At 36.2% G+C, this 27,761-nt stretch overlaps 1 protein-coding gene across 1 annotated transcript in view; it reads right to left on the bottom strand.

Annotated features, from left to right (window-relative positions):
• Window positions 1-25,752, bottom strand: part of LOC143434762 (solute carrier organic anion transporter family member 6C1-like) — a 75,829-nt gene extending 50,077 nt beyond the window's left edge. The window contains exons 1-6 of the mRNA XM_076914644.1: window positions 25,288-25,752; window positions 23,348-23,608; window positions 17,249-17,440; window positions 15,946-16,039; window positions 12,362-12,480; window positions 3,032-3,141 (exon numbers count right to left, since the gene is read on the bottom strand). Coding sequence (XP_076770759.1) covers window positions 3,032-3,141; window positions 12,362-12,480; window positions 15,946-16,039; window positions 17,249-17,440; window positions 23,348-23,608; window positions 25,288-25,609 — 1,098 coding nt within the window. The 5' untranslated portion in view covers window positions 25,610-25,752. The remainder of the gene's footprint in view (window positions 1-3,031; window positions 3,142-12,361; window positions 12,481-15,945; window positions 16,040-17,248; window positions 17,441-23,347; window positions 23,609-25,287) is intronic.
• Window positions 25,753-27,761: the final 2,009 nt, after the last annotated feature.

The raw sequence follows: 27,761 nt of genomic DNA, 5'->3' as shown, positions 1-27,761 counted from the left end.
GAATTATATGGATTAGATATGATAGAGGCAGGCAGCCAGAAGACTAGATTCCAGAATTCAAACAAACAATTATCTTGATACTAAAATTTGTTTTGAGAATTGTATATTGCAGAATACATAGCCTTGGTGTATTTAATCATCAGGCAAGCTGAGCACACCTGATTGAACCTCTGATGTCCTGGAGTTCCAACTGGATGCAGTGAAGACACAGTGTTAGAGGCTTATCAATTTATTCTTCCCCCAGCCCCTCTTCTAATATCTCAACATGTATAATCAGCTTGAAGAAGTTAATGAAGAGTTGGCGCCCCTATTCCCTGGACTTGGGGATTGAGGTGGTTAATATTGGGCTGTCTTTCTAGGGAAAAGTAGTGGTTTTGGTGGAACAGGGAGGATTAGCTAGGATTTATTGCATAGCCATAACTTACTGGTAGAAATATGTATAATTGTTATTAAATGAATTTATAATTTCTTAATGGTACAAAATTTACTTTGATTTCAAATTTAAGGTCTTTATTGGTACGAGCTTCTTATAAATATAAAAGTGAAATGAATATTGTTACTATCATAGGCATTGCACCTGTATAACACATTTAGGAATACAAGGCTTAGCCCCAGTCTTTCTTTAACTTTTTTAACTTATTTGAGATGGTTAGACTGTGAGTTAAGGGCCTATAGCAAATTCATGGCTTTGAGTTTATTGTTAGGGAGTTTTCCATATTTTATTTAGAAATAGCTGAGAGGAGTTAACAGACAACAGCCCAGATTTCCTTACATAAATAGTTGGTTTTCAAAACATCAGAAATCCACAGAATTGACATTACAAACATTTCTGTATTAATGTTCATTTTGATTAGAGACCTGTCTGCTCCTGACAGGTTCCTGTCTTGGATTCTAAGAAGAAATTGAGCATCTTTGGAGTTATTCCAATTGTGGTGAGACAGCCACTAGGCAAGAATTGCCTCTTTCCATCTACAGACAAAATACTGTCCAGAAAAGGACACACTTGCAGAATAGTTGACTGATTAAATCTGCCTAGACAGAGTAATCAGCCCTTAATAATTCTGCAGCACTAAGGTCTGTCAGATGATCCTGGGCCAGAAGGCTAAAGATCGGATGCTCTAACATTCTGTAGTATAGGGACTGTCCAGGTGTCCAGCGGTCTCTATAAATTGGCTATGTTTTAGAAGCTATGCTTTGCACTTCCCATAATCTCAGTTAACTAAGTCATTCTGGATTTCTGATGGGGTTGAAAACTTATAGTCTCATAGCCAATTCTTGCTATTTACTTTGAGAGAAAACATTTGAGAGGATGTTTTTCAGCTGACATTTATTCTAAAGCCAAGAAAAAAAAAGCCAGGTTCAGACTTAAGTGTTTTAGTTAGGAGAGATGACAGAGGTTCTGGTTAGTCAACAAAATGATGGACTGGGTATTAGGTCTATCTTGCACCTTACTGACATAAATTAGTATAGTTATGCTCTAACTGTACTTTGAGAAAAGTTTTATTTTAACAGGAAGGGTGAATGTAGGAGGAGCTAAGGTGGGAGGAGTACAGAGAGGAGGAGAAGGAGAGGAGGAGCTAGATGATGAGAGAGAAGGAGAGAGGGGGGCCAGACATGGAGGTGGAGATTCACGTCTCCGCCAGTCAAAGATAGTTGATATATCTAAATTGGGTATTAGATTACACTTCTTATTTATATTGAGCATTACCAAACTCATAAAGCCTTTGGTTCACATTTAAAAAGTTGTATGAAAGCAAAAAGGAGAAGGGGGTATAAGATAGGGGTTTTCTAGGGAGGGGAAAATGGGGAAAAGGGATGGTATCTGAAATGTAAATAAAATATCCAATAAAAATAAATTTAAAACATAAAAAAGAATACATAATATATTTCCACGATGCACAATTAACCAGCTGTTAAAAAAATGACACCATGAAATTAGCAAGCAAATGGATAGAAGTGGAAAAATATCATTCTGTGTGAGGTAACCCAGACTCAGAAAGATAAATATAGTTATGTATTGCTTGTATGCAGAGAGAATAATTGTTAAGCAAATGATAAATAAACTACAGTCCTTATACCCAGAGATGTTATGTATCGAGGAAGGAACTGTGGGTGATACACAAAGCTAATAAATTCTTTTAAAGCAATAGGGACACTTCATCTCTATTAAAGGTTATTTTTCTTGCTTAGTGTTCCTTAATGGCTTGTAGCTCTTTCTATAGTTGAGACAAAGGGGGTTAGGATACATGGAAAGGGAAAGAGGGAAGAATGATAGAGAGAAAATTTCATATTATATTTTAATTTGAAAATAAAAGTATTGCTAAAAGGAGTGAAATGGTTTGAAAAGAACAATGAGCAACTAATATCTTCAGGAAAGAAAAATAATGGCTATTGGGAAGATGGAGATACAATTCTAATGTGAATTAGGAAAACCCACTTGCTATTATTTGAAGACTTTTTGAAGTTTTATTCACAATGTTCATTCTCTAAAAATGAATGTAATGTGTATGTGAAAATAATGACCATACAATTTATATCCCAGAAGTTATAAGAGGAAGAAAAATTACTCTGAGTAGGACTAGATATTGTAAGGGACTCTCCGTACATCATGATATCTGTTCCAAAGGTAGTCCTGCTTATCATACACAGAAACAAAAGATCTTGTTTTAAATAATGTGATTTTATTGTCTATGTGCATGGGGAAAATATGTGTTGACACAGAGTTCTTCCAATTAATGTAATTTTGTAAAATGTCATATTTCTTAAGAGAGACTAAATGTAAAATTATATCAAACCAATTAAAAATAAACAAAAATTATATTTGTGCATCATTGGCCTCTAGTATTCAAAGGGTCTTTAGCAATATCAAATAAGGGGGCTATTTTTTCCATTAGAGGAAAATGTCTAATTTTAGAGACTCCAAAACTTTCACTCAAATTTAAATCAAACACTTTGACCATTTCTCAACTCTATTAAAACATTACACAGGTCAACTTAAACATTTTTTTTTAACAAAAATATTTTATTTTACCAAGACAGCATGAAGAACGTCCTTCAAATGAGGTCCAATTTGCTTATCTTTAAGTCTCCTGTCAAAGGTGGGAGGTTCCTTTCTTTTCGAAAGTCTTAACTTGTGTGCACCTATAAGTCACAAGGAAAACAATCTTTTCTTATCTGCATGTCAATATGAAAATATACATCATGCATCTGTACACATTATAAGTGATCTCATTTTTTGATGGAATGGCACGTGAGTTATGTTTAGTACAATAAAACCAACGTGTGTTTTACAATGCAAATGCTTCAACAGTAGTGCTTTGCAAAACACAGTTCTTAGACAATGAACATTTCTAACGTTTGAACTCCCCACACCATTCTACAGTTAGCTACTATGTGTGTCTCTTAACCATTGAAAGTATGGTATCGGAATACCACTCTTCTTCTACCCTTCACCTGGGCCTGTTGCCTGAGCAGACACCCACCTGGTCTGCTCCTGTGTAGACACCATATCCCGAGACATCCTAGAGGGACCACAGAACCCAGAGCTGCAGGTAAGAATACTCACACACTACCCTATGTGTGAGTAGGCATAACTGGGTGCAGGGAGTGCCCAGGTTCCAGCAGACACTCAAACCCCACCCTTGGGAATACCACGCCCCTTCCACCCCTCGCCTGGGCATGCTGCCTGGAGCAGACACCTGCCTGATCTGCTCCTGTGTGGACACTGTCTCCCAAGACATCCTAGAGGGGCCACTGAACTCAGAGCAGCAGGCACCCATATCTGGAGACATCCTACAGGAGCTACTGCACTCAGAATATTGGACACCTTATCCTGAGACATCCTAGAGGAGACACTGCATCCAGAGCAGCTGAAACTTAGCTTGTCTGCTACTGTGGAGACACCATACCACTGTACTCAGAGCAGCAGGAGCTCAGGATTAAAAGATCATAAAGACATCTGTACTTTGAGAAGAAGTTCAGACACAAGCAAGACAACTGGAAAGGCAGGCTCCAGTCAGAAACAGTGAGTGCAGGTAGCACTAGAGTTAACCAGATGGTGAAAGGCAAGTGCAAGGGCATAAGCAAAAGAACCCAAAGTTACATGGCATCATGAGAACCCAGTTCTCCCACCATAGGAAGCCCTGAACACTCCATCTTACTGGAAAAGCAGGATTCAGAATTAAAATCACTTCTTATGATGATGATAGAGGACTCAAAGAATTTAAGGAGAACACAGGTAGATAGATAGAAGCTGTTAAAGAGGAAACACAAAAATCTCTTAAAGAATTGCAAGAAAAAACAACCAAACAGGTGAAGGAATTAAACAAAACAATTCAAAATCTAACAATGGAGTAGAAACAATAAAGAAATCACAAAGGGAGACTACCCTGGAGATAGAAAACCTAGGGAAAAGATCAGGAGTCATAGACACAAGTATCACCAACAGATTACAAGAGATAGAAGAGAGAATCCCACGTGCAGAAGATACCATGGAAAATATTGACACAACTGTCAAAGAAAATGCAAAATACAAAAAGCTACTAACCTAAAACATCCAGAAAATACAGGACACAATGAGAAGGCCAAACCTAAGGGTAATAGGTATAGATGAGGGTGAAGACTCCCAACTTAAAAGGCCAGTAAATATCTTCAACAAAATTATAGAGAAAAACTTTTCTAACCTACAGAAAGAGATGTCCATAAATATACAAGAAGCCTACATAACTCCAAATAGTCTAGACCAGAAAAGAAATACCTCCCACCACATAATAATCAAAGCATCAAATGTACAAAACAAAGAAAAAAAATACTAAAAGCAGTAAGGGAGAAAGATAAAGTAACAAATAATGGCAGACCTATAAGAATTACACCAGACTTCTCATCTCACCAGAGATGATAAAAGCCAGAAGATCCTGGACTGATATTATACAGACCATAAGAGAACAACAATGCCAGCCCAGACTTCTATACCCAGCAAACCTCTCAATCAATATTGATGGAGAAACCAAGATATTCCATGACAAAACTAAATTTACACAATTCCTTACCACAAATCTAGCACTTCAAAGGATAGTTGGTGTAAAACTCCTAAACAAGGAGGGAAACTACAATCTCGAAAAAGCAAGAAAGTAGTCTTCAAATAACCCCAAAAGAAGATACCTACACAAACATAATTCCACCTCCAATAACAAAAATAACAGGAAGCAACATTCAGTTTTCCTTAACATCTCCTAATATCAATGGACTCAATTCTCCAAGAAAAAGACATAGACTATCGGACTGGATTCATATACACGACCCAGAATTTTGCTGCATAAAGGAAACGCACGTCTGTGAAAAAGATAGATACTACCTCAGAGTAAAATGTTGGAAAACAATCTTCCAAGCAAATGGTGCCAAGAAACAAGCTGGAGTAATAAAATCGATTTTCAAGCAAAAGTAATCAAAAAAAAAAAAAAAAAAAAGAAAGGACACTTCATAGTCATCAAAGAAAAAATGTACCAAGATGAACTCTCAATTCTGAACATCTATGCCCCAAATGCAAGAGCAGCCACATACGTAAAAGAAACTTTACTAAAGCTGAAAGCATACATTACACCTCACACAATAATAGTGAGAGATTTCAACACCCCACCCTCAGCAATGGACAGATCATGGAAACAAAAACTAAACCGAGACACAATGAAACTAGCAGAAGTTATGAACCAATTGGACTTAACTGATATCTATAAAACATTTCATCCTAAAAGAAAATAATATACCTTTTTTCTCAGCACCTCATGGTATCTTCTCCAAAATAGACCATATAATTGGTCACAAAACAGGCCTCAACAGATACAAAAAGATTGAAATAATCCTGTGTACCCTATCAGATGACCATGGACTAAGGCTGGTCTTTAATAACAACAAAAACAATGGAAAGCCCACATACACATGAAAACTGAACAACGCTTTACTCAATGGATGACTTGGTCAAGGAAGAAGTAAAGAAAGAAATTAAAGACTTTTTAGAATTTAAGGAAATGAGGACACATCATACCAAAATTGTGGGACTCCATGAAAGCAGTACTAAGAGGAAAACTCATAGCCCTAAGTGCCTACAAAAAGAAACTGGAAAGAGCACACACTAACAACTTGACAGCACACCTGAAAGCATTAAAACAAAAATAAGCTAATATACCCAAGAGGAGTAGACGGCAGGAAATAATCAAAATCAGGGCTGAAATCAACCAAGTAGAAACAGAAATAACTATACAAAATATCAACAAAACCAGGAGCTAGTTCTTTGAGAAAATCAACAAAATAGATAAACCCTTAGCCAGACTAACCAAAGGGCACAGAGATAGCATTCAAATTAATAAAATCAGAACTGAAAAGGGACATAACAACAGAAACTGAGGAAATTAAAAAATCGTCAGATCCTACTACAACAAACTTGGAAAATCTGGATGAAATGGACAATTTTCTAGAGAGATAGCAAGTGTCAAAATTAAATCTGGAGCAGATAAACCATCTAAACAGTCCCATAACCCCTAAAGAAATAGAAGCAGTCATTAGAAGTCTTCCCACCAAAAAAAGTCCGGGGCCAGATGGTTTTAGTGCAGAATTCTATCAGACCTTCCAGGAAGAACTAATACCAATTCTCTTCAAACTATTCCACAAAATAGAAACAGAAGAAACACTACCCAATTCTTTCTATGAAGCTACAATTACGCTCATACCTAAACCTCACAAAGACCCAATAAAGAAAGAGAACTACAGATCAATCTCTCTTATGAATATTGACGCAGAAATACTCAATAAAATTCTCACAAACCAAATCCAAGAACACATCAAAACAATCATCCATCATGATCAAGTAGGCTTTATCCCAGGAATGCAGGGATGGTTCAATATTTGGAAATCCATCAATGTAATCCACTACATAAATAAACTCAAAGAAAAAAAACCACATGATCATCTCACTAGAGGCTCAGAAAGCATTTGACAAAATTCAACATCCCTTCATGTTAAAATTCTTGGAATGATCAGGAATTCAAGGCCCATACCTAAACATAGTAAAAGCAGTATACAGCAAGCCAGTAGCCAACATCAAACTAAATGGAGAGAAACTTGAAGCAATCCCACTAAGATCAGGGACTAGACAAGGCTGCCTACTCTCACCCTACCTATTCAATATAGTACTGGAAGTCTTAGCTAGAGCAATTAGACAACAAAAGGAAGTCAAAGGGATACAAATAGGAAAGGAAGAAGTCAAAATTTCACTATTTGCAGATGATATGATAGTATACTTAAGTGGCTCTAAAACTTCCACCAGAGAACTCTTAAACCTGATAAACAACTTCAATAAAGTGGCTGGATATAAAATCAACTTAAACAAATCAGTAGCCTTCCTATACTCAAAAGATAAACAGGCTGAGAAAGAAATTAGAGAAATGTCCCTTCACAATAGTCACAAATAATATAAGATACCTTGGAGTGAATCTAACCAAGCAAGTCAAAGATCTCTATGACAAGAACTTCAAGACTCTGAAGAAAGAAATTGAAGAAGATCTCAGAAGATGGAAGGATCTCCCATGCTCCTGGATTGCCAGGATTAACTTAGTAAAAATGGCCATTTTCCCAAAAGCAATCTACAGAGTCAATGCAATCCCCATCAAAATTCTAAATCAATTCTTCATAGAGATAGAAAGAGCGATTTGCAAATTTATTTGGAATAACAAAAAAACCCAGGATAGCCAGAACTATTCTCAACAATAAAAGAACTTCTGGGGAAATCACTATCCCTGACCTCAAACTGAACTATAGAGCAATAGTGATAAAATCTGCATGGTATTGGTACAGAGACAGGCAGGAAGATCAATCGGATAGAATTGAAGATCCAGAAATGAGTCCACATACCTATGGTCACTTGATCTTTGACAAAGGAGCTAAAATCATCCAGTGGGAAAATGACAGCATTTTCAGCAAATGGTGCTGGTTCAACTGGAGGTCAACATGTAGAAGGATGCAAATAAATCCATTCTTATCTCCTTGTACAAATCTCATGTCCAAGTGGATAAAAGACCTACACATAAAACCAGATACACTGAAACTAATAGAAGAGAAGGAGGGGAAGACCCTCAAATACCTAGGCACAGGGGAAAAGTTCCTGAACAAAACGCCAATAGCTTATGCTATAAGATTAAGAATTGACAAATGGGACCTCATAAAATTGCAAAGCTTTTGTAAGGCAAAAGACATTGTCAATAAGACAAAACAGCAACCAACAGATTGGGAAAAGATCTTTACCAATCCTACATCTGATAGAGGGCTAATATCCAATATGTACAAAGAACTCAAGAAATTTTACTCCAGACAACCAAATAACCCTATTAAAAATGGGGTACAGAGCTAAACAAAGAATTCTCAACAGAGGAAACTCGAATGGCCAAGAAGCACCTTAAGAAATGCTCCACATCCTTAGTCATCAGGGAAATGCAAATCAAAACAACCATGAGATACACCTCACACCAATCAGAATGCCTAAGATCAAAAACTCAGGTGATATTAGATGCTGGCGAGTATGTGGAGAAAGAGGAACACTCCTCCATTGTTGGTGGTATTGCTAGCTGGTGCAACCACTCTGGAAATCAGTCTGGTGGTTCCTCAGAAAATTGGACATAGCATTACCTGAGGATCCAGCTATACAACTCCTAGGCATATACCCAGAAGATGCTCCAACATATAACAAGGACATATGCTTCTCTTTGTTCATAGCAGCCTTATTTATAATAGCCAGAAGCTGGAAAGAACCCAGATGTCCTTCAACAGAGGAATGGATACAAAAATATGGTACATTTACACAATGGAATATTACTCAGCTATTAAAAATAATGAATTTGAGAAATTCTTAGGTAAATGGATGGAACTAGAAAATATCATCCTGAGTGAAGTAAGCCAATCACAAAAGAACACACATGGTAATTGCTCACTGATAAGCGGATGTTAGCCCAAAAGCTTGGAATAGCCAAAACTCAACTCATAGACCACATGAAAGCTCATGAAGATGGAAGACCAAGTGTGGATGCCTTGGTCCTACTTATAAGGAGTAACAAAATACTCAAGAGAGCAAGTATGGAGACAAAGTGAGGGATAGAAACTGAAGGAGGGGCTGTCTGGAGACCATTCCACCTGGGTATCCATCCCATGTACAGTCACCTAAGGTAGACACTAATGTGGATGTCAGGAAGTTTATGCTGACAAGAGCCTGTTATTGCTTTCTCCTTAGAGGTCTGCCAGAGGCTCACAGCTAACCACTGATCTGATCAAGGGTTTCCCAATGGAGAAGTTATAGAGAAGACTGAAGGAGTAGAAAAGGTTTGTGGACCCATGAGGAGAGCAACAATACCAACCAACCAGAGCTCCCCAGTGTCTAAACCACCAGCCTGGGAGCACATAGGGAGGTACCCATGACTCCATTTGTACATAAAGGGGAGGATGGTCTTGTTGGGCATAGGTGGGAGAGGAGATTCTTGGTGAACACCTAAGTGGAGAGTAATTTGAGGATGGGGAGGTGGGAGGGGGGGTAGGTGGAGGCATATCCTCATAGAAACATGAGGAGGGGGGGTTGATAGGAGGTTCCTGGGTGGTGGAGTTAAGGGGGGTAAGGGGATAAAATTTTAAATGTAAATATAATATCCAATAAAAAAGGAATATAAAAAAGAAAGTATGGTATCTATGGCTGAATAAATTCCTAATTTAATGTAGAACTGAATAGCCACAATAAATAATTAACATTTGATGACACAGTTCAAAAATGACCCCTCCAAAAGCAACTTTTATGTTTCACAAAGTATTTTGTGGTAATACATGTCACTACCAAGTTAGAAGTTTGTGCAAGAATACATAGTAAGAACCAATAGTAATGATATTAATAAATGTAGTTATATTTCCATTTTTGTATACACATCATTACACTTTCTCAATTGACATGATTTTACTCACTGCCCTCTCCTACCCCCTTTATCTTTTCTTCTCAGGCAGCCCCTTTTGTCCCTTCATATCCTACATGTACCTGCCATCACAGCCTCTTTCCTACAAGTGTCTATTCTCGACATCGAAGAGAAGTGCCCTTGGTAACACATTTTCCTATCCAATAATTTGTTGTTGTATTTCAGGCAGGTTTTAAATCACAGTTGTTGTGAATAGTGCAGTAAGATTAATGAAGTTTTCAGTTTTCTTGGATGATGTCTCATTGTCACTTCCTTAACAACAGCTACTCTGGGTGGTGAGAGATTGAATCTCAAAAGAGTTTCACTTAGCATTTCTCTGATTGACAAAGTTGTTAAAAGGCTTACTTTAAACACTTTAGGTTAGCATATAAAATAGTTAGCTTAATAACTATTTTTCTTGCATATATGTCATCACACTCTGTTCTTTTTTGTTCTCTCTCCCTATTGCTCTCTCATATGTCATGACCACACACCCTGTTGATTCCTCTCCCTGTGAGTCTCACATTCTGCTCATGTATTATCTGTATTTTGTTGCTGTCTATCCAACTTCCTTTATGCTCTCTTCAGACCCTCACTTCATCACTTCTCTAGTTGTCTCACACACAATATACCTTCACACATGCACACACTAATACTCACATACTACATTTATGAATGTATACATGCATATATATTTTTTTATATTTATACAGAAGAAAAAATTGGCATTTAACTTTCTGAATTTCACTGGCTTGAATTAACATAAGAAATCCTAGACCTCATGATGTAACTTTTTTATAGATGAATAAAATTCCATTGTACATAGGTACTATATTTTTTCTTCAATTATACTATTTATAAGCATCTAGATTACTTCCATCTTCTCAATAGTGTAAATAATGAAGCAACAAGGAAAAACACACAGCTATTAGAGCATACATATTGAGGAGGCATATAACTAGGCCATATGGTGGCTTTATTTTCATTTTTTAAAAAAATATTCAAATTTATTTATAAATTTGTGTGTGAGAAAGTATTAGCACATAAGCAATTGCCTGTGTAGCCCACGGGTACAGAAAATTGTAACCAAACTTAGGTCCCCCGCAAGAGTGGTATGCATTATCAACTGCTACAATATCTGTGCAGACTCTTATTTTCTGAATTGTTTTGAAAGAACCTCCAGAGTAACTGTAGAACTTGACATTACCATGAGCATTGGGTAAAGGTTTTCCTTTCCCTACATTTTCTGGAATATTTATTCTCTTGATGACAGCTATTCTGAGCACATGGGGATGGAATTTCAGTGCATTTTTATTTGTATTTTAATAACGGGAAATGATACCAAACATTCCTCAAATATTTATTGTCAATTTGTATTTCCTTAAAGACTAATTATTTAGCCAGGTGGTAGTGGCGCAAATCTTTAATCCTAACTCTCAGGAAGCAAAGGCAGAAGAAATTTTGGTTCAAGGCCAGCAAAGTTCATAGAGTGAGTTCCAAGATAGTAGGGCTATACAGAGAAACCTCATCCTAAATAAACAACAAAAGAAAAAAAATTCAACCTACATAAAACAAAACAAAATTGAGATTTTTAACTTATGTTCTTTAGTGATGAATTTTCCTTTTCAGGACTGTTTCAGCTGTGTCCCAAATATTTGTGTGTATTCTACTTTCATGTTTCATTTTCTTTTATACATTTAAAGAACCGAACCTGAACATTCAGAATTTTCCCCAACCCAATTTGCTTTTTCCGTGCTTCTTCTTGCTTTCACTACTAGCAAGTCCATTCCTTCACTGGCACTAGAGCCTACTTCTGCGGATTTCAGTAAATACCAACTGAGGCATTTAGACTCATGGACTGAACAACTTGTGACCTTCTGTTCATAGATAGACAGAAATTGTTGGGTTAGCTACTCCAGAGCTTTTAAGTCATTCTAAAAAATATAGATTACATATAGTTATAGATATAGATATAGATTAGAGATAGAGGTAGAGGTAGAGAGAGAGAGAGAGATTAGAGAGAGAGAAGGAGAAAGATTCATTCTATAATTTTTGTTACACTGGAGAATCTAACAGACAAGAGAAATAGATTTGAGTATACTTCATTTATAAAGGACACCTGTGCACTTTAAAGAAAAGGGGTTTCATTAAAGAGGATAATTAGCAACACAAATATATACTAATGAAAATATATTCTTAAATATAGTATTTGGATGTGATATTGCTTGATGTAGTTAAAAATAATAAGATTATCATACAATTTCTTTGTAACAGAGCCATAGCACTAGGAAAAGCATATTCATAAGGAAAGGTAGTTTATCTGTGCTTTGATAATGGGAGTTGAGGATAAAAACTATTGTAAGTAATTGTATTCTTTTTATACTCACCAGGTAGACTAGTCGGAAAACAGAATAACAGTAAAGATGTACAAGATGAGATTGCAGCAATAAACAAAAAAAATTTTCCCCACTGAATCTGCTGCTGATGTAAGCTGTTAAGAGTTTGACTTTAATGGAGAAAGATAAAAAATTTTCAATTAGGAACATTTATAAAACAAATCATAATTTGTTGGGAGAATGAGAGAGTTTTCTATTAATTTGCATTCATTTGTAATTTGTCACTAATTATTTGGGTGCTTTGCTGACATGAGCTGGTTGTCAGCATTCAATGCTACTGTTTGGTCTTTCCTCCCATCAGAGCATCACTTCCCCACTTTCATTTTCAGTGACATGACTCAGACAGCAGATGGTCCTGCTTGTTCCTCTTAAAGATTTTCCCCCTTTAATCTCTGCCCCTGGAAAACCAAGACTTGTTTTTTTTTGTTTTTTTGTTTTTTGTTTTTTGGTTTTTTTTTGTTTTTTGGTTTTTTCTGGTTCCTGTAATTTTACACCTGTACCTCTGTAACAAGAAACCTTGCTATTTAGGTTGCACCACTTTTCTTGTTTAATGCATCTGACCCTTGAAGTCACAAGACATCTGCAAGCCCTTCCTTCAGGCCCCTTGTGCTAAGTGTACTTGCTACTTCTGTGATCTCTCCAGTTTTTCTGTAGGATTCATTTGCATTCTTTCTTAAGGCTATTTTTGATCTTCACACAGCTTAGCAGGTAGCAAAGTACAGAGGAGACATGAAATACCCTGTGCTAGTGATTGCTAAGTTTCTGTCTCACAGATTGACTATGATCTATCAGCATCTCTTCTCTTTAAACAATGCTGAGCCCAATAGTATAACTTTCAAAATTACCAAGGTTATTTTTGCTTGTTTGTTTTCTTGAACCATTTAGGTAAAAAAAATCTACAGTAGTCAATGAGTATTTTATTACTAATATTTTCAGCTCCACAGCTATGGCATATTTTAGTTGGGAGATTGAAAGATGCCCAGCAGAGATTATGAGCACTAAATATGCTTACAGGTAACAGGGTTTTGTTTGCAGTACCACTGTCATAGCTAGCAATCATCTGTAATTTAGGAAACAATACTGAAGGCACTTCATACACATCATGCAGACATGACTAACAGAATATGTAAATAGATTTGAGTATAATTCAATTAAAAAAAAACAATTATGCACTTTCAACATGTGGTAAGACATGTTTGTGGAGGTCAGAGACCAAAATTACACGGACAAATTCTTTTCTCAGGAATCCATTTATAATGGTTAACTTATAGATAGAATATTTACAAAATTTTAATTTTAACTGAGGTTATTTACAATGTATAATTTTGTTCATTGTAACATTGAGGAATTAATATATTAGCCATTTATTACAGGTTGATTTCTTTGTGAAATACATATCAAATTTTATTTTTTTTAATTTTCCATACAGGTGTATGTTTCTGTGTATGACATAGGAGGAGGTCAGAGGACAAATTGCAGGACTTTGTACTATCGGATGGGACCTGGCTTCTAAAGAAAGCTCTTCACCATTGGTGTCCAACACCTATATACAATAAGACATCTTCCTGGCCCTGTTCTAATCATGTTAATATCATGATCTTTATCATTTGCTTTTCAGAAATTCTAATCAAGATGTTTATTTTTCTGAGTTTGTATTAAATTTTACAATTTAAAAGCTAGAGAGAACCCTCCAGTATGGAGAATTTAAGGGTGGGGAGGTGGGAGTGAGTGGGTAGATGAGTGAGGGCATATTCTCATAGAATCAGGAGGAAGGGGGATGAGATAGTGAGTTTCTGTGTGGGGGGGTGAGAAATGGGGAAAGGGGATAACATCTGAAATGTAAATAAAATATCCAATAAAAAAGGAAGAAATGATACTACTGTTAATGTAGGTTTTCAGCTATAAAATAGATGAATAGATGCAAACATTCTCAATCAAACATTTGCAAACTGAATATAAGAGTATATGTAAAAGATCACCCTCCATGATCAAGTAGACTTAATTCCAGAGATGCAGATATCATTCCACATATTTAATTCAATAAATATAGTTAACCACATAAACAAACTGAATAACATAAACCACATGGTCATTACCATAGATACAGAAAAGAACCTTGGCAAATGCAACATCTCTTTATAACAAAAGTCCTGGATATTCTAGAAACATAAAAGACACACTATAACATAATACAGGTGATTTACATCAAGGTCACATCCAACATCAACATAAATGGAAAGAAATTCAAAGCATTTCTATAAAAATTAGGTACAAGAACAAATAGTTCTTTCCACACTTACTCATTTTAGTACTTAAAATCTAACCTATAGTACAAAGACAACTGAAGGAGATTAAAGTGATGCAAATGTAAAAGGAAAACTTCAAATTATCTTTATTTGTAGAGTATATGTTTTATCAATAAAAACTTTAAAGATTCCACCAACAAACTTCCACAGCCAATAAGCACTTTCAGCAAAGTAGCAGAACACAAAATCAACATGGAAAATTAAGTACCCATCCTGTATCCAAGTCACAAACAGGCTAAAAGATCAGGGAAGCAACACATTTCACAACAACATAAAAAATATCTCAGGTGAAAAACTTTTGTAATCATCCATCTTCATGGATTATAAAGATCAATATAGTGGAAATAGTGATCATAACCAAAGCAAACTGAAGATTCAACAAAAAACCATCAAAATCTCAAAACTATTCTTTGCAAATAAAAGCAAACTCAGTTTCAAATGAATACACACACAACACAAAAGAAAACCATCGTGAATAATGAAAGAGTTACTGATTATCACCATCTTCAAATTCTGTTATTGGTATAAGCAGCATGGTATTGGTATAAAAACAGATACATTGATCAGTGGAATCAACCTGAAGACCCAGACCTAATTCCACACATTTTGACACTAATTTTTTTTTTTACTAAGAAGCCAAAAATATACACTGGAGAAAAATTAATATTTTCAAAATCTTGGCAGTAAAACTGGATAGATGAAAGTACAACAATACAAATAGATCTATAATCGTCTCTCTGCATAAAACTCCAATACACATGTATCACTGAGCTCCACATAAAACCAGATATGCTGATCTGCAGAGATGTGAAAGGGAGAAATAAGTTTGAACTCATTGACGCAAGAGAGGACTTTCTGACAGGACTCTGATAGCAAAGACATGAAGACAAACAATTAATTGGTCCCCATGAAGCTGAAAATAAAGCAAAGCAGCAGCCAAATGAACAGTTAAACAATTTTACTAATTACCTGTTTGATAAAATGTTAGTAGCTTCACTATATAAAGAACTAAAATACTAAAAATCTTTACAAATGATATATCTGTTACAACAAAATATGAAAAGTTAATGAACTTCTAAGTAATGGTCTTGATCATATTTCAAACAGTAAAAATACACATGTATACTATAAATGTACACACACACACACACACACACACACACACACCACCCAGAGTTACACATAGTATTTCAGAGCTATTGAATATATCTATTCAACAAGTATTCTATGCAACAAAAACTAAATAGAGAAGTAAATAGTATGACTTACACCGCATTCAACGTTTCATTCTTAGGCTTAAGAATTTTTCCTCCTATTGTATAACCCAGAGTGTATCCTATCATTTTTGCAGCATCCCCGATAGCTTGAAAATGAACACAGCATCAAATAGCTTCAAAATCAAATTTGGTCATACAAAAATATAGGTAAACTCTCTGCAAGATACATACATATATATATATATATATATATATATATATATATATATATATATAATTTTTATGCTATTCTCTATTACTTAATAGAGGGAAGATGGGTAGGAAGAGAGAAGAAGAAATGGGAATGGGCATAGAAGAGAGGGAGACATGTTCTTGAAAATATTTCTAGAATTTCTTTCTAACAAGTTTCAAATTAATTAAAGAGCAGGCTGGTGTGAAATTAATGCAAGTGTTAATGGTAGTCTTATAGTTGATGCCGGTCCTGAACTACAATCACTGCTTCTTTGCAAACAATAAGTCTGCCCTGTTAGGATTCTGCATTGCTTGAGTGAGGCCTGTTCTTATTACAAAGGTCATATGCTTTACTCAGTGTTCACTGATTGTTAATGTTAATCATACCTAAAACAACTATGGAGAACAACCTAGACTACTGTCTAACAGTACAACTGGGTGGCATATCTTCTTATATAATCAAGTATTAGATACTCCTATAACTTAATTACAAACATAATTGTCTCTTATTTAATCTCTATATTAAATGTAGCATAAATAAATTACATTGCATTTAGTATGTCAGTAGTGACATTGTCAAAATAAGTTTAAAGTAAGTACATATTCTTAAAAATGATGTCTACTATTGCCATGAAAATACTTCTTCATTCTGGTTGACAAGGACCAGAATCTATACAGGTGATTAGACAGATTATTTGGGGCTGAATTAATGCCTATTTAATGTAGGACACAGATTATACACAACATTGTAAATGGAAAAGAGAACAGTGTATTCAGCTGTCTTCTCTTCCCCAACTTTCTACACTCCTCTTCCCTCTTTTTCTCCCTTCATACAGGGAAAGATAAACAGAGACAAAGACAACACTTACCTACTTAAAACATACAAAGACTTTCTATTTCTCTAAATCCATTTCTCTAAATCTAAATCAGTGACATTTACATGATTTTTCTAGTGTTCAACATCTCATAATTAGATGTATCAGTGTAAAATTAAAGGTAGGCAAACAAGTCATCACTCCTTAGCACAGTGTCATCACAGATACAACAGCACTTACTATCAGTTAAACTACACAGATATCTGATAATTATTCAAAATGGGGAGTACCTATTAAAAACAAACTTGCCTAAATACACGCCTGCTGAATATGTTGGGACATGGTCAAAAATGAAGGTCACGCCAAGAATATAAATTGGCATCCCTGCTATTCCATGGAGCCACTGTGAGAAGATGTAGAGATAGATACATATTGATCTATAAGGTAGTTTCAATCCACCACAAGCTTCTGCTGACTTTTGTCTTTCTTCTACACATAACTCTTGAAAGATAAGAAAGATATTTTACTGAATTGAGTTCAAAATGTAATGTACAATTAATTTTCAGTTGAAACCACCACCATTCTTATTATTTCTTTACATTGAGTGTAGTCATATCATCAATTCATGATTATATTCATGCTAGAAATTGCACAATAAAATAAATTGATTGGGACTACTGAAAGTGACAAACATATTGTGAAACAGTGTATGATGTGATAAAGATTTTTTTAGGTACTGTGTTGTTCTCTACCCATTCAATTTTAAAATCCTTTGGATCACAAGTTATTTCTTCATTTTCTTAGTCACATGGTTATGAGGTTTGTGCCTACATTTTGGTAGACTGGCAGAACTAAGCAGATGATACAAATCATATTTACTATGACCGCCATGATTGATATTTAACATATGCTCTTTTTTGTTGTTGTTGGTTTTTTTTTTTTTTTTTTTTTTTTTGAGACAGGGTTTCTCTGTATATCCCTGGCTGTCCTGTAACTAACATATGCTCTTAAAATGTTATTGTAGAAACACTAATAAAGTGAAGGTTACTACTTATTACACCAATGAAAAGGTGTGTGACATAGTTTCTATGAAGCAATATATAACTTGGTAGAAAGTGGGAAGATGTCCTAAAATTGTGATTTAAACAACCATATATATCCACTTTTGATCCTTAAAATACATACTGATTTCAAATGACAGTTTCATACATGTATATGATGAATTCCTATAGATTACATATCTTTAATATTTCTGTATACGTCACAAATCCACTAGGTGGACTGAGTTCCACTTTACAACTGGTTCCCTCTTCTGCATTCATGTTCTTTTTATTTTTACTCCTCAATGAGTTGTTTACTGGATGAAAGTTGAATGGTTATGTACAGGAGCATGGGCACCTTGCCAGGGACTCTACTAGTCTATTGTGGAACTCTCCTCTCTCCCTCTCCTCTCCTCTCTCCTCCTCCCCTCCCCCTCCCCTCCACTCCCCCTCTCCCTCCTTTCTCCTCTCTCTCCTCTCTCTCCTCTCTCCTCTCTCCTCTCTCTTCTCTCTCTCCTCTCTCCTCTCTCTCCTCTTTCCTCCCCCCTCTCTCCTCTCTCTTCTCTCCTCCCCCCACTTTCTCCCCCTCTCCCTTCTCCCTCTCCTCCCTCCCCCCTCTCCTCCCTCCCTCTCTCCTCCCCCCCTCTCCCCTCTCTCCCCTCTCTCCCCCCTCTCCCCTCTCTCCCCCCTCTTCCCCCTCTCCCCCCTCTCCCCTCTCTCCCCCCTCTCCCCTCTTTCCCCTCTCCTCTCTTCCCTCTCCTCTCTCCCCCCTCTCTCCCTCTCCCCCTCTTCCCTCTCCTCCCTCCCTTCTCCTCTCTCCTCTCTCCTCTCCTCTCTCCTCTCCTCCCCTCCCCTCTCCCCCCTCCCCTCTCCCCCTCCACTCTCCCCCTCCACTCTCCCCCTCCACTCTCCCCCTTCCCCTCTCCCCCTCTCTCCCTCCCCCTCTCTCCCTCCCCTCTCTCTCCCCCTCTCTCTCCCCCATCTCTCTCTCCCCTGTCTCCTGCCCTCTTTCCCTCTCTCTCTCCCTCTCTCTCTCCCTCTCTCTCTCCCTCTCTCTCTCCCTCTCTCCCGCCCTCTCTCCCACCCTCTCTCCCCCTCTCTCCTCCTCTCTCCCCTTCTCCCCCTCTCCCCCTCCCCTCTCTCTCCCTCTCTCCCCCTCTCTCCCCCTCTGTCTCCCTCTCTCTCCCTCTCTCTCCCTCTCTCCCTCTCTCCCTCTCTCTCTCCCTCTCTCTCTCCCTCTCTCCCTCCCTCCCTCTTTCCCTTCCTCTCTCTCCCCCCCCCCTCCCCCTCCCCTCCCCTCTCTCTTCTCCTCCTCTCTCTCTCTCTCTCTCTCTCTCTCTCTCTCTCTCTTTCTCTCTCTCTCTCTCTCTCTCATCTAGCTGTATACAGGAATGCATTGTGACCTGTGAGCTAATTTTCCCTCCATGATGGGTTGTTCATATATGCTATCTTGGATAACTGATGTACAGATACTCACAGCTTCTGTTAGTTCAAGACTACACTGGCTTCTTCATGCCTAAGTTCAATGTTTCACACTACTTCTCACACCCTCCACCCCCATTAAGCTTCTTCCATCTTCTGCCTCTTCTTCTGCAATGTTCTGTGGTCCTTGTAGAACCCATTTATGGCTGAGCCCATAACAGTCACATTTTCTTAATTCTTATTCTTCTAAACTTTCTTGCTAATGTCTTTTAATATGTGATCCACATAATCTTAAAACTCCTGTTGGAATGATCCTGTTAACTATCTCAGTGGCCCTGTGTGTTTCTTCTGTAATTATCATTGACACTTCTTTCTATATTTTCTCTTTTTTGCAACATGCAAACTCTCAGTAAAAGTACAACCTTAGTCAAATGATCACTTTTTCATGATCTCTAGCTATACTTTTAGGGCTGATGAAAAACATGTGGCATTTGAAGTCCAATTTGACTTCATGTTGAATAGACTCAAGAAAGTCCTTTAGGCTCATGACAGTCATAAAACATAAATCACATCTTGAGTCTATTCACTTCTGTCTTGTTCTAGAATGTTGAACTCACTAGTCTACCTACTCCTAAGGAGCACATTTCTCTGCTTTCCACTAAATAATATTTTTTAATCTTAACAAAAATAAATAATTCTCTATGAAGGAAATTGGAGATTATAAGTAACTTAACATGTGAGTAGCATTCATACCCCCAAAGAAAAACTATCAAGAAGTGGGGTGTGTTCAATACCATAAATATTGATTAAAGGTCTAATTTCCCAACACATAAGGTTTAATTATAGTAAATAGCATGGGTTATATTAAAAAACTTGACAGATATAATTGTTATAACATTTTAGGTAAATCACATTGAAATTGACCATAGAAATGTGTAAAAATATCAAGAAACATGAAGTGGTCTTTCATACACTCATGTATGAAAATATTTCAACTGGTGATAAAAAGAATGAGAAGGACTTGGAGCAGTAGAGGTCCTCAGCAGTGCAAAAAAACTGGGTATTCTTCCAGAGGACCTGGATTCTGTTTTCAGCAGCTAAATGTCAGGTCAAACCCATCTGTACTACCAGTTCCAGGAAATCTGACAACTTTTCTTGCTTTGGCAGACATCATCAAGCAAAGAACATGCATGCATACATGCATGAAACACACTCAAAGAGCTAAAACAAATTATTAAATATTTAATGCAATTTAATCCCCTCATCTTTTCCAATTAAAAAATACCATTTATAACCAAAAAGCAGCAATGAATTTGAGAGTGGTTAAGTGTGGAAATGTAAAGGATTAGAGGGGGGAAGAATATGTGAGAGGTTGAGAAGATGAGACAAGGGAGGGTTTGGGAGACAAAAAAGGAAAGACAATAGTCATGTCATTTCACTTTAATTAAAATAATTAAGAAGCATGCAAAAATTAAAAATAAAAGGAGAATAATTTGGTTGTGTTTAGTCACTAATGAGAACTGACAGAGAAGAGGACCTTGAAGACAGCAGTAGAAGAGGATGACAAATGGAAGTAAAGATGAGGTAGGAGCACAAAAAAAAGATCACTAGAGGACAGTTCTTTCATTTTCAATGGATGGAAAAAGGAAAAATACTGATACAAAAAAGGAAGGCCAAAGTAAAACTTTACTGTTAAGAAATTAAGGCAATGTTCCTGCATCACATAATTTTCCATCCAACACAGGATATTTTAAGAGTTTAGTAAGAAAGCCTAAATTACTTTCAAAGGTTAGAACAGAATGTGGACTATGATGACATTCACATGAATAGACCCCTTTGTGAAGAAACTAGCACTTCCAATTGGCAGCAGCAGATTCATCACAGGAGTCAGCAGTCAGATGGCACAGGGAAAGGGGCAGGGGCAGGATTCACTCTCAAGGATTCCATGCAGGAGATAAAAGGACAATGAGACAAAATAGCTGAGGACACACACTAGAGGTGGTTTGAAAGACTTTGATATGTCATGTTGGCAGACAGAAAACTAGCTGCAAATGAAGGGAAGTAGCAACTAGGAGAATCAGGGAAAGCTGGTTTTCATGATACCTAATACCACTGGTCCTAATGATAGAAAAGAGGTTTGCCTTCATTCTGACTAAGTACTAACCACTGGTGGGTATCATCAAAAACCTGAGCTCAGTACACCTGCTAAGATAGATGTGTGCATGGTCACTTTATATTATAAAGTTCTGAAAAAAAAGGATACAATGTAGAATAGGTATTTATATGAATTTGGGGAGAAAATTTGTGTTGAATTGTTCAAGATATTGAGATGTATGATGTCTACATGTTTGTTGAGTCACACACTCTATATGAGAGTTGAACATGTATTTGTCATCACTGTAGGTAAGAGATGCAAGCATAGAATAGATAACAAACAGAAAACAGAAAGCAGAGGACTGACTATACCAAAGAGGTTCAGCGAACACATAATGAAAATGAACCTAGGGTCTAATCATAAAAGCACTAAAAGGAAAGAGCAGAAAAGAAAATTCAGAGACAGCAATAATGGAAGATGTGTAGATAAACAAATGGAGAATCTCTTTACGTGTGTGTATGTGTGCATGTTTGTAAGTATGTCTTTCTGTCTGTCTGTGAGTGTGTGTTTCTGTAAGCTGAAATGAGTATGTAATCAAAAATATTTATGCACATGATTCCAAGTAGAACAAAATTTATAAAGCATAGATGACATGAAAAGTATTCAATAGGAAGAAAAAACCGTTACTGCTGTGATTCCTCAACACTGATAATAGACTTTTAAAGATTCAGTTTTACATTTTAAACTGTGCTCGTGTTTATTATGCAAGCCAATGGCATCAGATACCTGAATAGAGTATCAGATCCCTTAGAAGTGTAGTTATGTGTGGTTCCTAGCTGCCTGATGGTCATGCTTAAATCCAAACTCAGGTCCTCTGAAAGGATAGTGTATGTTCTTAATTACTGAGTAGAAATTTTAGTATTTATCAAGACAAGTTCCTGAGGACTCTACTACTTCTGACCAGAATACTGTTAAAAGAACAAAGTAAGGAAATGCTTTTCGTTTCCTCCTTTCATAAGCCATCTTTTCATTAAAGCAAATGTCAGTTCTACAAATATAACTGTCATTTAAAAACATGTATAATATACAGTTCTTACATTTGTGTGTATTGCATAGTATGTAACTATTTTAATATTATTTGTGCTTCATACTAACTAATTTTAACTAATATTTATGATGTATAAACATCATAAATATATCATGAATTATAAATTTTAAAAACATTCATTTACCTATTCAGATGGATACTTTTATACATCATGTCTTGTTAAAACCCAGCTTTCCCTTTGTATATAAGTCTGTACATGATCTGAGGTAATAGTGTTAGAAATATACTCCAAAGACATTACAAATAGTTCTTGTTTATTAGGAATAGTGAAAGATTGTTGTATAACAAAGCTACTGTCTTTAAAGATTCAAATGGCAGTCAGAGTAGCACCTAACTTTTGAAAAGGGTAACTTTCCTATTTATCCCTTCATTATGTGTAAGTTTACTCCTGTATTATTTATTACTTATGTGGGTCTGAGCTTATGTGAAGGGAAAAAAGAGAATAATTAAAGTATCTTGTAGAAAATAAAATGACTTTCCAGATTTCTCAGTAGATTTGTAACATACATAACATTTTATAAAATACATAACTGTAAAATTATCTAAAAATAGTGCTTCCTAGACTCATCTCTTTCTGAGAGATAAATCAGAGAGCTTCATATAGTTTATTAAGCATGATTGCATAAACAAATACAGAAGAAATGCAACAAGACATATATCATGAACTACTGTAAATTCCTTGAACCAATGATTTAAATGAACACTGATTTAGTGTATGATAGTATATTTGAAAAAAATCTCACCTTCAGTTTCTTCAATCGTTCTTATAATTTCATATTTAAAGAAAGGAAAGGCAAATAAAATTGATTCAAGTGCCAATATAAGAGAGGCAGCTGCCACCCATTTTGACCTGTTTCCTCTACCTCCAAAGTGCGCTACAAATATTGCTACCAGGAAAGATAAAAAGTAGTCACTGTAATCCAATGTTAATGTCTCTCGCTTTGACAGTAAAAATGTAGTCTCATATTTTGCCAAATTCAGATCAGACAAAGCATACAGAATACCTGGAAAGTCAAAGAAAGACAAAAGACAACATAATGTATTTTAATAGACAAAACAGATAACCATTATAATCATTCATAGAACTGTAATTTATACTGATTTAAATTTATTTTATAACACTACAAGTTAGTAAAACCTATACAGTAACAATAAATTCATTAATTCCATGAGATATTTTTCTGAATATGAGAAGCTATTTTAACTACTTTTATTAGTGGTCTTTTAAAGATAAATTATATTGGAATCATGTCATCACTTCAAATGTATTATGTTCTAATTATGAAGAATTAATAAATAATAGAATGGATATTTATGTATTTTCTCTAAATTGAAACTATAAAGATATTTGAAACACAGCTTGGATTTCCAGTATAAATTTGTCCATAGCTAAGATTCTGTGCTTGAAGTTTAACATTTCTGTGTATTTTCAATCTTAAAAATAATTAATGTATGCATTCAATTTAAATCATTCTAAAGAACATGAAATAAATAAATGATACCATTATCTGTGTAAAATCACCATCCAGCATGTAAAAAAAAAAACAAAAAACAAACAAACAATCACAGAAGAAGGAAAATGATGTGATATAAGGAATAGCTGCAAAAAGATTTCATTTCTTGGAGTAAATACAGAAAATGGTTACAAAATGAAACTTATGGTGTGTGTGTGTGTGCAAAGTGGTAGGATCACATGTCATTGCTGAAGCATCAATCTCTGCTACTGCACAATTACCTCAAAGCACTCCTTGGATTGCAGGGATCCAGGAATCTACAGGCTCTGCCTAAAGCTCCTAAAGCTCTGAGAACCAACTGATCCCCTGCTGGTCTACAGCCCCAGGGCCAGACACAGGAGCACAGTGCAGGGGAAACACTCAGGATTGTTGCTGATAGAATGTCTGTTCCCTACTTTACCTCCAAGAACCTCAATCATTCAGTGTTGCTCCTGCTGCCACAATCACCACCCAAATCAGAAAACCACAGAAGATTCTGCCTACACTTTTGGTACCTACTGCCTCACTGACAATAGCTAAGTATGAGATCAGGCAGGAAGCCAGTAGGCAAATGTAGTTTCCAAGTTATCAGGACAACTTGCAAATTTAAGTGAGTTCAGAAGTGAATCAATGGAGTTGGAGACTACAGGCAAAATGAGATTTTTCATATTACCAAAAATTATTAGTAAAATATATAACTAAAATAAATAGGAGAGAGAAAATGAAGAGGACACAGACAACATAAGGACTCAGGCACTCATGTGGTTCTTCCTGTGCTCTGGATCACTTGAAGTCTCACCAGCCCTCAATTCTAAGATTAGAAAACAAATTCCAAGCAGAAAGCTACTTTATTCAGAATGTTTCAAATTTGTGAGCAGAAATTGTGATGGCAGAGCTGTTTTCAATTTTATCTCAATCTCCAATAGACTCAACCTGAACTTAAGTTTATCATTAAATAACATGCACTAACTAAACAACACCTTCTCATCAATTCTGAAGCTGTAATCCACTATGTGGAATGCACCCTGCCAAGGATGGAGTAAATGACTGAAGGCATTGGGTTAACTGGTTTTCATTCATCATTGAAAAATGAGTTAAAAGTCATCCACTCTCTCCATCCCACAGTGTATCTGCCTCATGTCTACCTCGATAAAGCCTTTCACCAAAGCAACTTGGCTCCTCCAACTTACCATGAATTAAGGCTGTCACAAAGTATACAGTCATGAATGAATCAATGTTGTTGTAACGCTGTAAACGAGAGCAAACCAGAGGGCCGAAACCAAACGGCCCCTCCTTGGAAGCACTGTATTTTGGATCTGATAACATTTCGGCACTTGTAGGAGATCTTTTTCTTTTTGGTAGACTTTTCAACTTCTTCTTGGCAGCTGGAATTGTTTTCAGATACATTCCTAGTTTCTGGACTCCCTCAATTTCACGTTTGCGTTTGTCATCCTTCTTGACCACCAGATCTGCCATCCTGGTTCCTCCCCTTTTGTTCTGAAGCTGAGCCATGGCTTATCCGAAGCAGCTCCAGGGATACTGCAGGTATGTTTTGAGGCACCTGAGTACTCCCTGGTCTCAGGTGACTTACTCTCTCAGTAAGAGAGCTACCACTCTAACCTCTGAAGGGAACGTTATTTCGAGCGCAGAAAGCCAACGTCCCGACAGACTGGTTGAGTAACGTGGCAAAAGTTCCAAAGCTGGATTCCATCTTTTCCGTCTCACAAATAAGGAAAAAAGAAGATAAAAGGAAAGAAGAAAATAATAAAAAAGGACAATTTGACTTCTTTCTTTCCTGTTTTTATCCCCTTGATTTCCTTCAGTTGTCTTATTGTCCTAGCTAAAGGGTTAAAATAGTATGTTGAGTATATATAGAAAGAGTGAACATCTTTTTTTTAAATTTATTTAATTGTATTATTTAATGGATTTAATAGAATTGTTTCTATTAATGCTGATCTTAACTGTAAATTTGCTGTAAATAGCCCTTGTAATGTTGAGGTATATTCCTGATATCCCTAGTCTGTCTAACAACTTTTATCACAAAGGAGTGTTGGATTTTGTTAAAGGCTTTTTCTGTATCTAATAAGATTATCATGAAGTTTTTGTCTTTTAGTCTGTTTATGTGTTGAATTATGTTTATTGAATTATATATATTTCCACATCCCAGCATCTCTGAGATGAAACCTATGAGGTCATGTTGGATAATTTTTTTTTTCTAAATGTGTGTTCTAGGATTCAATTTGAAAGTATCCTCACAGAGGACATTAATGTTTATTTGGAAATCCATAGCTTGTTGGAGAAGCGTACAATTCCCTGTGTAGGGTAACTCCAGATAGACAATACATAGATAGATGATAGATAGATAGATAGATAGATAGATAGATAGATAGATAGACAGACAGATAGATAGATAATGGGTAGATAGATGACAAATGGAAGGAAAGAAAGAGCAAAAGAACAAACAAATGAAAGAAAAAATAGATCAAAAATAGGATCTTTGAGAAAGCTACTTGGAACCATACTACTAAACACATATAAGGCCTGCACCATCAGATATGCAGCCTATTCCTCCTCTCATACCCTGCCAACACTTTCCCACTCATATGCCCTTCCCCATTACTCACCATCCCTTCCTCATATGACCTGTGTTATACACTATTACTCTTAAGGTCTTCTTTTTCTCTCACCTCATTGATCCCTTTCTAGTGTTCTGGATTCTAAGGTATCCTAAATTAAACACATAAGGCAACATATGATGTTAAGATCCATAAATGCCAGGCAGTGATAGCATGTGTCTTTAATGTTAGCACTTAGAGGTCTAGAGGCAATGGCAAAGCAGTTGTATTTCTATGAGTTGGAAGTCAATCTGGCCAAATATATTACATACATACATTTTATACACACACACACACACACACACACACACACACACACACGCACGCACACACATATTCATTTGGAATTAATATATGTGGGGCGTAAAACAAAAGAGTCAACTTTCATTCAATTACCTATGTTTACTAGTTGCTTCAAATACCACTGTTAAAGATGCAATCTTTTTTTCAATGTTATGTTTTCAGTATCTGTGTCAAAAACTAGGTGTTAACGGATCCTCAAACCTATTCCACTAATCTCTCTCCCTCTCTTCTCTCTCCTCTCTGTTTCTGTCTCTCTCTCTCTCTCTCTCTCTCTCTCTCTCTCTCTCTCTCTCTCTCTGACATTTTCATTACCTCATTACCATAGTTCTTTAATGGAACTTGGAACTTGGAATGATGATACCTCTAGTAGTATGTTTACTCTCAGCCATTTTGATTATCTTTTGTCTTTTGTTTTCTGGGACAAATTTTAAAATTTATTTCCATTTCTGTAAAGCAAAATTGTGTCAGAATTTTGATGAAGTTTGCAGAGAATACATACAGTAATTTCTCATAGAAAGCCATCTTTACAATATCCGTCTTACATATTGGCATGCACACGTGGTCTCTTCCATCTTTCTGGTGTTTCATTCATCAGTGTTTTAAAGTTCCTATAGTATAGATTTTTCACTTTTTTAGTTTATTCCAAGGTTTGTGCTTGTTTGCTGTTTTAAATTACTAGAAAGGCAATTGTTTTCCTGATTTCTTTCTCAGTATGTTTTTGTTACATAGGTAAGCTGTTGGGGGTA

This window comes from Arvicanthis niloticus, chromosome 17 (assembly GCF_011762505.2).
Source record: "Arvicanthis niloticus isolate mArvNil1 chromosome 17, mArvNil1.pat.X, whole genome shotgun sequence".
Taxonomy (NCBI): Eukaryota; Metazoa; Chordata; class Mammalia; order Rodentia; family Muridae; genus Arvicanthis; species Arvicanthis niloticus.
The sequence above is the reverse complement of the archived record's forward strand: the minus strand, read 5'-3'. Positions and strand labels throughout refer to the sequence as shown.